Source organism: Oreochromis niloticus, linkage group LG23 (assembly GCF_001858045.2).
Source record: "Oreochromis niloticus isolate F11D_XX linkage group LG23, O_niloticus_UMD_NMBU, whole genome shotgun sequence".
NCBI classification, from domain to species: domain Eukaryota; kingdom Metazoa; phylum Chordata; class Actinopteri; order Cichliformes; family Cichlidae; genus Oreochromis; species Oreochromis niloticus.
In genome coordinates this window covers 32,645,861-32,661,260 of record NC_031986.2, presented here as the reverse complement: position 1 = coordinate 32,661,260, position 15,400 = coordinate 32,645,861, and the positions used below count along the sequence as shown (strand labels likewise).

The 15,400-nt window shown below is 39.5% G+C and overlaps 1 protein-coding gene across 2 annotated transcripts in view; it reads right to left on the bottom strand.

Annotated features, from left to right (window-relative positions):
* The window catches only part of rab6ba (RAB6B, member RAS oncogene family a), a 66,279-nt gene that overhangs the window by 28,416 nt on the left and 22,463 nt on the right, over positions 1 to 15,400 (bottom strand). For both annotated transcript variants that reach the window (XM_013270772.3, XM_013270773.3), the window contains exon 2: positions 7,987 to 8,045. In XM_013270772.3, the coding sequence (XP_013126226.1) occupies positions 7,987 to 8,045 (59 nt within the window). The remainder of the gene's footprint in view (positions 1 to 7,986; positions 8,046 to 15,400) is intronic.

Below are 15,400 nucleotides of genomic sequence, written 5' to 3'. Positions count from 1 at the left end.
TCTTCTTGGCCCTAGTTTTAAATATAGAATCCCACATGGACAACTATACATGAGAAGGATTAGACCACGAGAAATTATTAATATCCCTTTTAAATCTTTAACCAGAGCGTGTCGTTGGAAGACAGACGAAGCCTTTACGTCCCACTCTGCTGGCATCTAGGGATAAAAATGAATTTAACGGATCGGAGAGAGTTCGGTGACGTTATATTTTTAAGTCGAGCTTTTGTGGTAGTGAAATACAAAGAAATAAACACTGAACAGAAGAGAGAAAATTACTGGTTGCTGCCTTTATGTTTTTAGAGAATCTGAACATTTCTACTTTCAAGGTCCTCTGTCTGGCAGGGACGCAGCTAAAACCCGCAGACCTCGAATCACAGCGAGCAATCACAGCGCCGCACACGACAGACATTTGAGAACACACAAAATCCAACTGCTCTTAAATTTCTAGTAGGATGACAGAGTCATCTATGATGAAGTCTCCATTCTCACTCAGCAGGCTGTTTGTGTTTGATAAATGCACAATAAATAGAAATTAGAGCATCCTGAATTTTACTAATAAGTAGAATCAGTGCACTCACTCATAATTTTTAGTCATTAACATTAAATTTAAGATTCAACCAGTGTTTCAGTCCAGGAGCAGGAAAGAGGAAGACGTTGAATTTGAATTGTTAAATAAGAGAAGACACGGGAACAAACAGCATGCTGTTAATCCACCGATCATTTCAGGTCCACAGAGAGTATAAATGGGCCTCATAATAAGTTCAACTGTGCTGTGTGCTCATGAATATCGAGGCGAAGGTCATAGTTTTTTAAAAAAATGCCAGCGCTCTGCTGACTCAGTAACTGCAGAGCTCCAAACCTCCTCTGGCATTAACATCAGCATTAAAACTGTGTGCCAGGAGCTTCATAGGTTTCACTGGCCGAGCAGCTCCTGAAGGTGTGATGCCACAATTATTCATACAGTTTAGAATAATAACTTTATTTGTATAGCAGCTAGAAAGTGTTTCGTCAATCTGGATAAACACCAAATATTTTTAAGATATATCAAAGTGTCAAAAAAGGTCACTTTGTCACAACCTCTATGTACATGACAGGATATAAAATCTATATTTATGGTTCGGTTTGACAAAGGTGGTTTGGATTAAAACACAACAGTTGCCACTTTTTTATAGCTCTGTTTGCTTGGTCACGTGGCTGCAGTGACGAGGCTGTTCCAAAATTTAGGTTCTACAGCCTCAAAGCGTAGATGCCTCTGGATTTAAAATTAGAGCCTGTATCAGTCAAAAGGCCCTGATAACACGATTCAAGAGACTGACTGCTGGAAGGTGGTCTCAGCAGATTTGTTATATAAGCAGGAGCCTGGCCATGAAGGGTTTTAAAAGCAATTCTGAATTTCACTTTAATTGTTAGCGCTTTGACAGACTGGCGACCTGTCTGTGGTGTACCCTGCCTCTCGCTCTGTGACTGGAGGGACAGGCTCCAGCCCCCAGAGACCCTGAATTAGATACGTGGAAGAAAATGGATGGATGGATGAACAAATTTGGAATACTGAAATGCCAAAGGAGCACCAAAAAAGTAATATGTCAGCTTCTATCCATCTGTGATTAGACCCTCCCCACGACACCGAATATGAATTGTCCAATAAATCAGATTCACCCCTTGCTACACTAAGCAGCTGAATATTTGGGCACAGCAGACAGATGCAATCACAGCCTGGCAGTCGGGCCTGAGTGACAGCTCCACCACAGCCGACAGGAGCGCTCTGCTCCCAGAGGCCTCTGAGCCCTTTAGCATGTGCTACCAGGCGGTGCAGACGCCTGCTTCTGTCTCTTTCGCGGCTGGATGGCTGCTTGATGGGAGGCTGCTGCTTTAGAGGCAGCAAATGTGGCTCACCTCGCTCACGTCCTCCTGCTGACTAAAGCCACCGCCACGCTCGGTTTCATCTTTCTGATGGCCCTCTGTCTCTGACTTTACTTAAGCTCTTACTTCAAAAGACTCAACTGGATCTGCTCAAATCTAACGCATGAAAATAAAAGCAAGTGAAACCACGACTTCTTAAATCTGCTCATCGGGACAGATGTCTCCTACGGGCTGCATTCTTATCGTTTTTCCACCCTCACCAGGCAAATCTAGCTTCCCCGCTGAGCAGCCGCATAAACACTCACACTCAACTAATGTGCACTGAATTTTAATTAATACTCAGTTGTCTCTGGAGTTGAGTCTGCAAAATCATTTACAGCCCTACCTGTCACCAAGCCAGGCGGGAAACAAGAGGCATTAAGACACGGGCAGAGGAGGACAGCAACCACACACACACACACACACACACACACACACGAATGCATCTAGGGAAGACTTTTTAGCTTTGGCTTTGATTTGTGGCTACATAGCTGAGGTTATGGCATCTGAAACAAAATGGTTAATCCACTAGCTTTAAAAAAGAAAAAAAACAAACAAACATAAAACCTACCACCAACGAGGACTTTCAAATGATTTTAGCTTGTGCACAAATTTGATAACCTGATTTTTTATATTTCTCTCTGCCTGCTGCCATTACAGCAGAGAGGGGCAGAGACTGACATTAAACAGCATATGGGGAGCTTATTAAATAAGCAGATGCTATCAGCCCAGCATCTGTTTGCCTACCATGTCTGAAGAAGCATGGGGGAAGGAACGGTGCCTGTCCATTCAGGCACCATAAAAGAGGGTACAGTTATTTTTCCTCAGAAGCATGTTCACTCCACATGCACGCACGCTTCTCAGAATTACTGCACTTAGCACCGACTGTGACAGCTGTTAGATTTCAAATTCATAATTTCTCCCGCTGCATTCAGTACTCAAATTTTCTGCAGTTGAAAATTTGATGCAAGGCAACCCGTAGGCAACAACAGATGCCTGCATTCACTCCAGGTAATGGTACTTAAGTATTCAACGCTCTAAAAAACGTTGCAGGAAATGACTGTCACATTTTCTACCCGTGCATTAGAGGGCTCATGTAAGTCTGACTTTTTCCAGAGGGCCCTGGACTGTGCCAAAGCTGCCCGTTGTCTCAGATTCATAGTGTTTATGGAGCCATGAACAAGAGACCCCCAGGGGGTGGAGGGTTTCCAGCTCGGTGATCTGAGAATCTTGTCTCTGCTTTTAGTGTGGATCATGTGGTCCTTCTGGCTTCATCGAGTGTCGACCTGCACTCCCGCTGGGGCGCTTTGCAGCCAGGATGAGAATCAGCACCTCGCAGTCTGAAGCCATCGTTCTCAGTCGGTTGAAAGTCCACTCTGGGTTGGGGATGATGTGCCTTCTAGTATCTCCAGGTCTTGTTTATGTGTGAGGTGAAGAGTGTAGATGGAGATCTGCAGAGGTTGCACTGGTCTGTTACGGTGAAAAGAGCAATGCTGTTGATTTACTGGTTGAACTACATTCCTACCAATCACCTATGGCTGTGAGTAGTGACTGAAATAAGAATGTGTCAGACGGCTGAGAGCCGCTACACCTCCACACTGGAACAAGCAGTGGAGTGGTTCAGCTTCTAAATAGGATACCTCTTAGACGCCTCCCACCTGAGGTGTTTTGGACACCAGGGAGGAGACTCAGGGGAGTCTCAGCTGGCTTAAGAATGCCTCTGTCCCCTCCCAGCAGGGCCGCAGAAGGAGGCCAGTCCAGATTCTCTCTTCCCACAGGAGGAAATGTAAAATGTTGCAGGAGGTAAAGGCTTTCCTGCTTAGCCTGCTGATTAGCGACAAAAAAAATTACCTCTTATAGCTGTAGACAAAAAAACCAAAGAAAAAAACCAGTAAAAAAACAAAGATGCAAAAATTCTGAAGTTGTGCCACTGACATCTTTGTTCCCTTTGCAGAATTGTAAAGGACTTTCTGAATTTTGTTCTTGAAAAGCGCTATATAAATAAATAAAAACCTTATCCCCCATTTAAGATTGTCAGTGGTGGATGGACCATAATTGTTGTGCTGAAAATGAAATGTTTTCTTCTCGCACAAGCAGTCCTATGCAGACCTTCCTCAGAGCAGGCAGCGCACTATTTTCTGGCAGAGAACTACAACCTCGGAGATCCTTATCCCAGGTGATTCACACTCCTCAGATCACCCACTCTTAATTAAAAGTAAGTACTACAAAAACTAGCTTAAAAGCTATGCAGTGGCATTTGGATGACTGTAATTATCCAGAGGATTTGGCATGTTATTAGCATGAATGAACAAACAAATGAATCCCCTTTTCCCACGACACGCTAAGACGTCATAAAAGTCCACAGCCAACCTTAGCCAAATATGAGCTTCTTTCACTGCAATTTGTGAGAATGAAACTAAAGAAATGACTGTGCACCACCGAGATTCACTAGCTTAAAGACCAAAAAAAAGACATGAGCCCCAGCAATCAGTGTGAAATGTCTGGCTCTGTAGACTTTCATGACTTATGAGTTTAGAAATATAAAAGGATACAGAAGCAGCTGTGAAGGCGCAGCATCACAGAGCTAACACAGACAGTTTAATCCACACTCAATGAGCCATCCAAATCTCATTACAGCACAGCACAGAACTAATGCGAACGCTGAAGAATAGAGACTTGTTGTTCTCCCTTTTGGAGTGTTAGCATAATTCAGAAAGGGCAAAGAAAACCCACCAACATGGATAATATAATAAAATGGTTAATGTCAAACAGCAACATCATCTCCCATCAATATCTGTCATTAATACCTTATGTGGTGTTTATTCAATTCATATAAAAGTTACATGGAAAAACATGATAGACCAGACTGTTACTATGATGAACTACTGGAGAGTTCTTAGTAAATTATTTAATTAGTAGTAGAAATATATATGTATATATATGGGAGGGGTTGCACTATCATGGGTGAAAAGTACTCTTGGAAATCAGAACCAGTTTGTTCAAACTGATAACATTAACTGCAGTTTAAAACTGTGACATGTGGGGTTCCTCAGGGCTCTTTTTTAAAACCACTGCTGTTTATTTTGTACATTAATGACATCTGTGTAATTTCTATAACACTGCAAACTATCAGATGACACCAGCGTAATTTACTAAGTTAAGGACTTAAATTAATGAATTAAGTAAATTAAAGACCTGGTTTAAATACAATAAATGAACACTAATCTTAAGTTAAACTATATACATGATATTTGGAAATCGTTCAGCACACAGCAATAGGAAAATTATGATAAATTACACTGAATTAGAAAAAGTAAATGAAATTAAATTTCAACAATAAACTATGATAGGAACCACACATCAACAAAATTAGAAATAACACATCTAAATCAGTCGCAATACTATATAAGTAGAAGATCACTTAAACCAAGAATTATTATACAGCCTGTTCCTTCATACTTCTATGTGTGGCATATTGTGTGAAAGTATGGGAAAACATCTACAAATATTCAGCTAACATACATATACATACATAATCAACATACATATTGCAAAAAAGAGCAATAAGAATCATTAATACCCTCTAACTCACCATTTATCAAATTAAAAACACTTCAATTTAATTACTTATTTGAGCAAGACAACATGCATTAACCCCAAATATTCAGAAGTAGTTTGCAGTCAGACAAAAACACCATGCATTCAGGATGTTTCATAATCTAGCTGTCAGAACCAAGTGTAAAAATTACAGCATTACAGTCAAAAGACTAACCACTGTGGAATAACTGCACAGAGGAAATCAAAATCTGTTTGTCATTGTACATGCAAAAAACAATAAACAGAGAACAAAAATAAAAAACTATGTGAATATGGGGATGATTTTACTGAGTAAATACGCTGTTTGGCTTTTCCGTTCTGTTGAGTTCTCATTCTGCTCATCTGGATGTTGCTTTGTAAATTATTAGATATTTCCTTATATCTATTCATTGATCTATCTAGCATCAGTATATGGTCTCACTTACTAGTTTCCAGACTTACCTAACAGAGAATGTTAATTATTTTGTAATTTTCTTGGCCTGCTTAGAGTTTTTTTCATATGTTCCAAAGCTGATTTCTTTTTAATACTGTAGGGTTTAACATTACAATATAAAGCACCTTGAGGTGGCTGTTGTGAATTAGTGCTATATGAATAAAATTAAGTTGAACTGAACTGATATTCCAATTTACATCCCAGTGAATAATGGATGTACCTTTCGTACCACTGGCTGATCAGGTCCACGAGTGTATTTCAGAAGTTCAAGTAACTGCATGTTGTTTCATGGTGATAGTTTATTATGCTTGAGTTTACCTTATTGATTGCTTTTATAGTTTATTGCCTTTGTCTTCCTGCTTTATTTTTGTAAATTAACTCTTTTTTGTAACTCTATCTGTATCTTCTGGCCTTTGTAATCACCTTAACTGTCTCCACTGATACCTTATTGGGTAATCAGTTCTGTGAGTGTATATATATTAGCTTGTCCTTTCCTTTGTCAATTTATTTTGCCCCTGTAATTTATTTCCTCATGCTCAGGTGTCTGGATTTCCTGTTAAATTGTACTTCTCTGGGATTTGTGTTTCCTGTTTTTGCTTTTACTCGAGAAAATTTTTATTCAATTCAATTCAATTTTATTTATATCGTCTTAAATCACAGCAAACGCTGCCTCTAGGTGCTTTACATTGCAAGGTAAAGACCCTACAATAATAGAGAGAAAACCTTACAATCAAATGTCCTTCTCTTTACCTTCGCCCATCATGACAATTATCAGGCTGGAAGATTTGAAATGGTAATTCACAAACTAGTGACTGCCTGTGAGATCCATATTTGGCAGAAAACTACTCAGAAAATGACATTTTTGGTCCTTTGTTTTTATAACATTTAAGCGACGACGTCATTCTTCTGGCCAAACATGACAGTGATTTTAAACATCCTTTCAAAGAGAGTTTTTGAACAAAATGTCAAACTATTAACTTTCGGTGACTTCCACTGTGTGTCAAATTATTCGAATTTGTAGGACAAAAAAGTAAAAGTAGATGGAAGTAGTGTGGAAGAAGGTTAGATCAGGTACTGAGGAATTCTCTGGAGGCTGCTGTAGATAATTTAAAGGCAGTGGCAGATTAACACGTGGCTGTGGGAGCAAAGCCACAGGTCTCCAGTTTTAGAGGCAGAACATTATTAACTTTGCTGGTGCCCTGCAGAGTCTGCAGGCTAATTTTATACCTGATGGAAACGGTCTTAGAAAATGAAGTTCACATGAAATGCAAACCTTTGTTTTCTACAAATATGCAAAGTCATGCTTCAAAACAATAATGCTAATAACGTATATGATCAACATTATTCAGCAGTAAATCAAGGTGCATTTCTTACTTCAAGTTTAACCAAACAAAAAGTCTTCCTCTTCATCTGTCTTGTCGTGACGTAGTCAGGTTTTCTTCAGATAATCAGATTTAGTTTTTCCATATACTACTCAGGCTCATAATACTGTAAACTCCCCCATAAAAGAGCCTTAGCGAGCAGAAAGACTCCCTCTTAAACTATCGGAGAGGGCGGACAGAATAGTTTTGCGAGATTTATTTTTAATTCTGTTTTTATTACTATGTAAGTAGATACTTTTTGTTTATAAAGCAATAAAGCTGCAGGTTTTATTTAAAGGTGCTTTGCAGATGCTTACAAAGACCTCTGGAAGTGCTGTAGCTGCAAAAGTACTATTTTGTTTTTAGGATGTCGAGTGAGATTAGGCTGCTTACAGGGATTCAAAGAGCTCTTGATCTTCAGCTCAAAGGTGTCTGTTTTAAAATCACTGATGGCCATAATTTCCTTATTTTACACAAAGAGAAGAATTTGTATTTGCTGTGTATTAATTTCCTTGATTATTATCCCAGTATCTAATTTACTTAAGCCTTATTTGTTCTAAGTTTCTGTCTTCAACTTATCGATTTACACCCAGCTTTATGTTTCACTATCAAAGGAAATGCCTGCAGCCCAGTGTCACTGATCCATCAGGATAATTATTAGAGCCACACTATTCAGTCTGTGCTTGCAGCACCTACCTGATATGTGTTGTCAAAGCTGTCATACATGAACCGTGTGATCAAAGACGTCTTTCCAACTGCAAGACAAGAAAAAGACAGAATGCATTAAATGACAGATGAGGGGCTTTGTGTTCCAGCATTCAGGCTCTCAGCGAGTGTAACAGCAGTATTAGTAGTTGTAGTTTCTACCATGGCTGTCACGACTGCCCAGGGAGCTCATTAGTGTGTGTTTGGGGTGACCAGGAGGTCAGCAGGGGCATCGGGTGTGAATATAATTGCAGTGCTGCTGCTACTAGAATTTATGTGTTCCCCAAACACATATACCTCCCATCTGATGTATGAAATCAGGGGAACGGGGAGATGAGATGCAAGGAAATTGCTATAAAATGATAGGAAACATGGAAGAAAAGTCATCCACAGTGCCATTATCTGAGGCTTCAATGAGTTTTACTGACATTTAAAAACATCTGTCATCGGCACAGCCAACAAGCAGATTCATAAACTCCAACAAAATCACGTAAGGTTGCTTTATAAAGTGCAGAAAAACCTGTTTCCCAGTCTTTATATTTCATCACCAAAGATGAAGCAGGGTACATGGGGTTAGAGGAGACTGGTTTGTTTTGTGTTGATGCTATTCGATTTCTGATTTCATGCATTTTTGTGCACCAATCAAAAAGTGATAATAACTGTAAAGCTGCTTGGTTATGTTTCCTCGCTACGGTCAATCAAAGTAAATGTTAAATGATCAATATCCAATTTTCTGGATTTTTACCTGAGAATAAATATTAGCTGTTAATAAAATAGCTTTAGCTCTTTTAATAACAAATACCTTATACAGTTTAAAACATAGTGTGCTTTGTAATGTAATCTAATGAGAATGCAATTATCATCTCATCAACTACGACACATTACAAAATATAATATCGAGTCACAACCTTCTTACAGTGAAGGTTTAAGGACCGGCCCCTCAAAGGCTCCAATCTGTTCCACTTTGCAAAGCTTGAAAATTGCAGTGAAATCATTAATATGTTCACTTTTTCAAGAAAAATGAGAATCTAAAAATGTAGGCTGGAGTCTATCCCGGCTGTCATATGGTGAAGGGTGGGGTCCACCCGGGACAGGCTGGCACTGCACTCCAATTGTTCATGATGTGTTTTCCAAACAGATGATTCAATAAAGCTGTACTTGCATTTCTTTGGTCCTAAAGAATGATTTTTAGGGTATAATTTTACTGATCTGGTCCACCTGAGATAAAAATGGGCTTTGGATGTAAAATAAAACAAGTCTGAGGTCCCTGGTAGTCAAATCGGCTGCCATCACAACGTGTCCTGTAGCTGTGTTGTGATAGCCATATTAACACTGGTCTCACTCCTAACTGGCTATTTTTTAAGCATAAAAGCAAAATCTAACAGAATAGTGTTAGTGCCTAACTTACAGCTAAACAAAACACAAAACAAACCATGTACTGCAATTCACAGTGTTGTGATCCACCTGCCTGAAGTAGTATGAGCATCAGTTATAACTTAATAATCACCCATAGCTATTTCACAGTAACTGAACTCAATAAAAGCTTCCATTATCAGCGATTGTTATTACAAAGACCTATCACTCTTTTACACCAAAGTATCCCTAAACCCTGATCTTCATCACATGTTTAAAATAATATATAATAACAGTGTTTATTAAAAACGTTTGCTCTACATTTCTTTTGCAGCATGAATGACTTCATGAATGGCATTAAAGTGTGTTCTACATGCCCCCACATGTGTCTGACAGGGCTAATGTTTGTTTCATGTTATGTGCTGATAAATGGATGAAAAACTCATTTCAATTCTCTTCAATAATTCATTCATCATTTTAGGATCATAAGTCATATTTTGAGATGCAGAAAAGAAGGCTGGTTAGAAATGACTGACTTATTGATAAATAGCACAAATGGTTTTCCAATTTTGTTTTCCTCAATGGGTTTATTAATGATGGAGAAAAAAGCAAAAGCCAACAGGAATCAATCACGTCCCCCTTCTTATATGCATTTAGCAGCAGTGCAGATGGTAAAGAGCCAGCTCATAACATCTAACTCATGCAGTGAGATGCACTACGGTTCAGTCTGAAAAGCCACTGGTCAGCAAGTGTGTTGCAGACTGTGGATGGTGCAATATCAAAGAGTATAAAATATAACCGTATAAATAAACCTGACATTTAACAAAGTGTGTGGGGGCAAATGGCTATTAGAGTGGCCTCACAACATTAAGATCCACAGTTTATGAATACAGACAGACAGTAACCAGAGATAAATAAGCAGATGAATCTGTCAAAGTAAGAAAAACTGCAGTCCCACTAATGTCCACCAGAGGCTCCAACATCGAGTCAGTATCCATACACTCCCGGGTTAAAATGTCTACCGGCACTGCAGAATTAAACTTGTTTATTGGCTGCTACAAAAAATAGCTGTATGGATAGTTTCCTCTTTCAGAACAACTGCATGGCTTGGCTAAATTTTTGAGGTCCACCACTTAATCTTATTAAACTGCTCATCTATATGCTGTATACCCTCAGTGAAGCTATGCAACAAGATTTTTTGCTGCTGCCCTGCCAGGTTCATGAGAAATAAATGCACTAGCTCGCTCAGTAAACATAATCTGTGTTATATTCACAGTTTATCAAATGGGCACCCAGTTGCAATTGTTTGCAGAGAGAGTTTTAATTAGGCAGACTAATTGCATGTGTCTGTGCCCTCACTTGGTCTCCTTATCTGCAAGGCAGGATCTACAGCGTAGCTACTGATTATGCTAATGATCTCATGCTAATTTATCAATATATCATCTAACTTACTTAAGATACCATCTAATTTAACAAGCTCTGCTAATTCAGTCATGCTTTATTGGTAATTAAAACACCATCATGACTCATCTAGTCCACTGTACAATATGAAGCCAAAGACTATGAAGGCTGATGGCAGGGCAAATAATAGGAAACCAAGATAATAAACATAAAAACATTTCCACATATCAAATACTCATCGTCTTTCAACAAAAGAGTGTCGAGGCAAGACGCTACCATTGTGTTTATGTTTGTTTGGTGGCCAAGACCTTGGAATAACCAGCAAAGCCTCTTCACCAATCCCACACCCAGACACACTGGCATGAGGTACTGAGCAGGGTTATTTAATGCTTTACAAGTAAAATTTTAAAATCTTGGAATGTTAGTCAGTAATAATGCTAGTTTTTAAGTATTATAATTAGGATTTACCCAGCTCGGTGGAGCAGCAGTTAGCACTGTTGCCTCACAGCAAGAAGGTCCTAATTTGAAATCCACCATGGTTGTCTGTCTCTCTGTGTTAGCCCTGCGACACACTGGTGATCTGGCCAGAGTGTACCCTGCCTCTTGCCGTATGATAGCTGGGATAGGCTCCAGCTCCCCTGCGACCATAATAAGGCTTAGTGGAAGAGATATTCCTGATGAATATTAGGAATCGAGACATCCTTCAACATGGCTCATTGTGATTGATTTCCGGATTATAGGCAAGAGGAAGGAGAACGGAGGTGAAAAAGAGACAAAAATAAGAATAATGACAAAACCGAAAAGAAAGTAATTAACAAAGTGAGAACTGGGAGGACACCTTGGGGTAGACTCAAAACTACTGGACAGATTTTTTATACTTGCAGAAGATGACACCACCGTGTCTAGACTTCTGAAAGATGAAGATGGCGAATGGATGAAATCGGCCGAAGCAAAGAAAACTGACACACAGACCAGAAAAAGGAAAACAACAGATTTCTCTCATTTCTTTCAGTCCTCTTTCTTCGAAATCAACGTCTCTGTGCCACACTGAAGGATGTTTCAGTCCTAAAATGCATTTGGAGGATGGAGGAGGCTGTTAGCGGAGTTATAATCAAGGATGAACAGGTAGATCATTTACAGTCATTTACTGTACCCTCAGGTATAATAGAGGCGTGGCACACAGCTGGAACATACCAACCAGGGAGGGAGGAGGACTCTTTAAACAACTCGTTATTATCATTTATATCAAATTATAATAAGGGGTTACTATGATCACATACAGGTAACGCTGTGACGCAGTTATGTGATTCATGAAAAGACAAGAGCATGATGGTAAAGTGGAAAAACTGCGTCCAGGATAGAAACAACTTCATTACGCTACTAACACAGAATGATGTTAGAGGCGAGTGCATAATGACCTCAGCCCTGCAGCCACAGCCTGGTCTTCAACAGCTAACACAGGCAGTGTTGAGCACTCAGGCTTGCACCCTTCCAGCCACCACCAGTGTTTCCAGTATGATCACTGTGGAGATCACAGTGAAATGCTTTTTGGCTGATTTTCAGCTTTGCTATTATACTTAAAGAGTAAAAGAAGATCTTTTGTGTCCTAATTAGAATACAAACATCAGTGTGTAGGACAATAGCCTAAAGCGAGGCAGTCAGGTAGCCACAGTTTTAATGTTTAAACTTAACCAGTTAAAGTCTTTTAAATTAATATCATAGTTAGAAGTAACACTGGAAAACCTCCATCTTCCATCTTTTTAAAATACAAATTATTAATTTAATTAATAAATATAAACAATAATAGTGGGAAATGTGTGTCAAGAAACACAAAACATTAGATTTGAGCTTGTGGGTATTCCACAAGCTCCTTTCAGACCATGCTGTCCTGTCACAGGATGGCAAGCTGCCAATTAAAAGTAGCCCTGAATATTAAAAAAGCAATGAGCGCTCTTGAGCCTGACATCATAAAATGCAGCTGCACTTAGACCACAAAGCCCAACTTATCATGCAGTTGTGCCAAATGTCATATTTAATTGACATCACTTTAAAATGAGGAAATCTCATTTTGCTAAATGCCGTTGCCTCGATTCCTCTCTCCTCGCCTCCTCTGCTCGCACCTGTGGGAGGGACTAAAACGTGAGGAGAGGAAGTGGTGATTTACAAACGGAGAGATGAGAAAGGAGGAAAAGAATGTCACTTATCTCATAACATGGTATACGTGTGTGTATGGGAAACAGTCAGGTGAGCTATGGATTTTCAGTCGCCATTTCTACCCTGGGCATTTGAAGCCTTCACATGAACGCTTATCAGAGGGAGAACATTAGGACGCCCAGTTTGATCCAGCATCCTCGCTGCTGACTCATCCTGAGCCACCGCTGAGCAGCATGAGACAGCACTTTGTGAGCCTCTCAGTCACTGCTTTCAAAACTCAGGGACAGACAGCACGTCCTTATTTCTTCCTCTGACTCGAGTAAATCTGAACAGACACTTCTTCTTCATCTTTGTCCCCACAGAGGGAACATTCATCACATCCCAGCTTAATTTGTCCTGGAGGCGGCAGCATAATGATGGACACTCATTCTCATAAACAGGATGTCAAGCAAACAAAAACACTTCCCAATCCCTCCTACAGCCCTCTCCCTCTCTGAAAAGGCTGCACTGAGCGTTAGTTCATTTTTTGTCAGTATCTTCAGATGTAACTGCAGGTCTGTTTGTGTGAATTTAATTACCAGGGAAACAGGAAGCTTAGTTACGCTCATGGCTGCAATAATTTAGTGAATCTTCTGTTAGGCTAAAAAGAAATGATTAACAAGGCAGGGTTTTGATTACATTTCAGAATTAGCTCTGCATTTCTGAGCATTTCCTCCTCATAATCATTTCATCCTCTTTTGCTATTAACACCGTTTTAGAGATTATGATGGGATTCGCGTGATTAGTAGCTTTAGTCAGACATACAAATGTAAAAAAAGCCGCTGCCAAAGCTGCAGCAGCGATAACAGCAATAACCTCTTTTCATTCAGGTTCTAATAGAGGTGCGTTCTCGTGGCGCAGAGGGATCACAGAGAGAAACTGTAGCTTATTAAATTTCAAAATGAAGGACAACATGAAATAAAAAGTTCAACTGCAATTTAAACCGCTCGACTACAAGCCAAAAATACACCAGGGGCCGGCCTTACAGAGACGTGCAGGGTTAGAACAGGCCTAGCCTTTAGAATTAGACTGTTTCACAAAAATAAAGAACATACTACCAATGCAAATGCAAACAATGTCCTTAAATCACTGCATTTACCTTTATTTTATACAAGTTTTGTATTCCGTTCCTTATACCTATACTTAAACTTATCTATTTCTTGTATATTTGCTTCATATGTTTTGATCTAATGTTTCTAAGTAAAAACCACTTCTCTGAGGGCAAACCCAAATATTCACTGTTTAATACCTAATTCTTTATTTAGTCATGTTGTGAGCCACAGCTATGCTATCTGATATGTTATGTTAATTTATGGGTCATTTCCAGTGTTTGTTTATTAATTAATAAGTCTAGTTATTAACGGGCCACCATGACTGAGACGGGTAGCGATTAAAAACTCCTGGGATCATTTTCAGGGCTGTTGTTTAAACTGACTGTAAACATGAGTCAGAAATACTCTGACACGTCAGTAGAAACAGAAATAAAGACAGACACTTCACTCTGGCCAAATTTATGTTCTAGTTCTGTACCTAGTTAGTATTGTTGATAGTACCAAGTACAATGACATTAAAGATCATTCATAATAAAGCCAGTGTTCCTGCAACTCTGGTGTATGGGAAACAGGAATGAGGACATAAAAACTATCCTGAAGTATTGCCTTATTAAGCACCGACACCCCAGCTCAACTATTTACCAACTCTGCAATTTTTTTATTCTTATCATTGTACTTTCCTTGAGTTTCCCCAAGTAACCTAATCTTTATGTTCTGCTGAATTCTTCCAAAAAAAAAAAAAAAATACAATTTCTACTCAGAGTTGTATACTGTTACTTTTTTCATGCTTTTATGCTTAAGCCAGTGATGAAACTGCTTTCTGCCATACATGAATTCTTACATACATCTTAAGTCTAGATGTTAAATGTATCACCTGTTACAATCCTTGTTAGTCTTTGTGAAATGAAACTCAACAGGTAAGGTTTAAAAAAAGTGCTAAAACTGATGAATGCTTGCATTGCTGGCAAAGCTCAGTCAGACTCATTTCTATTGGATGTTGGACACCAGGACTGAACTTTTTCACGTCCAAATTTTTAAGGACAAAGTTTGTAGGTGCAACAAAAAAAGTGTTAGATTTGGCAATTTCAGGATCCCATTTCTGCTTTTTCCAGATGACATGATTCCGTTGGCTGCATCGACTGGTGACACATTGGTGGTTTGAAGCCACACACAAAGTGACAGAAATACATTTTGGGACCTCCAAGTCTGTCGGCCACAGAGCTTCCGGTGCTCCACATCGAAAGGAGCCAACTGAGATGGTTCAGGCATCTGACCAGGACATCACTTGTGTTTTGGGCATGTCCAACTGGAAGGAGACTCAGGGGTGCATAAAGGACATGCCATAGAGATTATGTCTCTCAGCTGGCTCACGAACACCTTCGATTCCCACCAGATGGGCTGGAGAA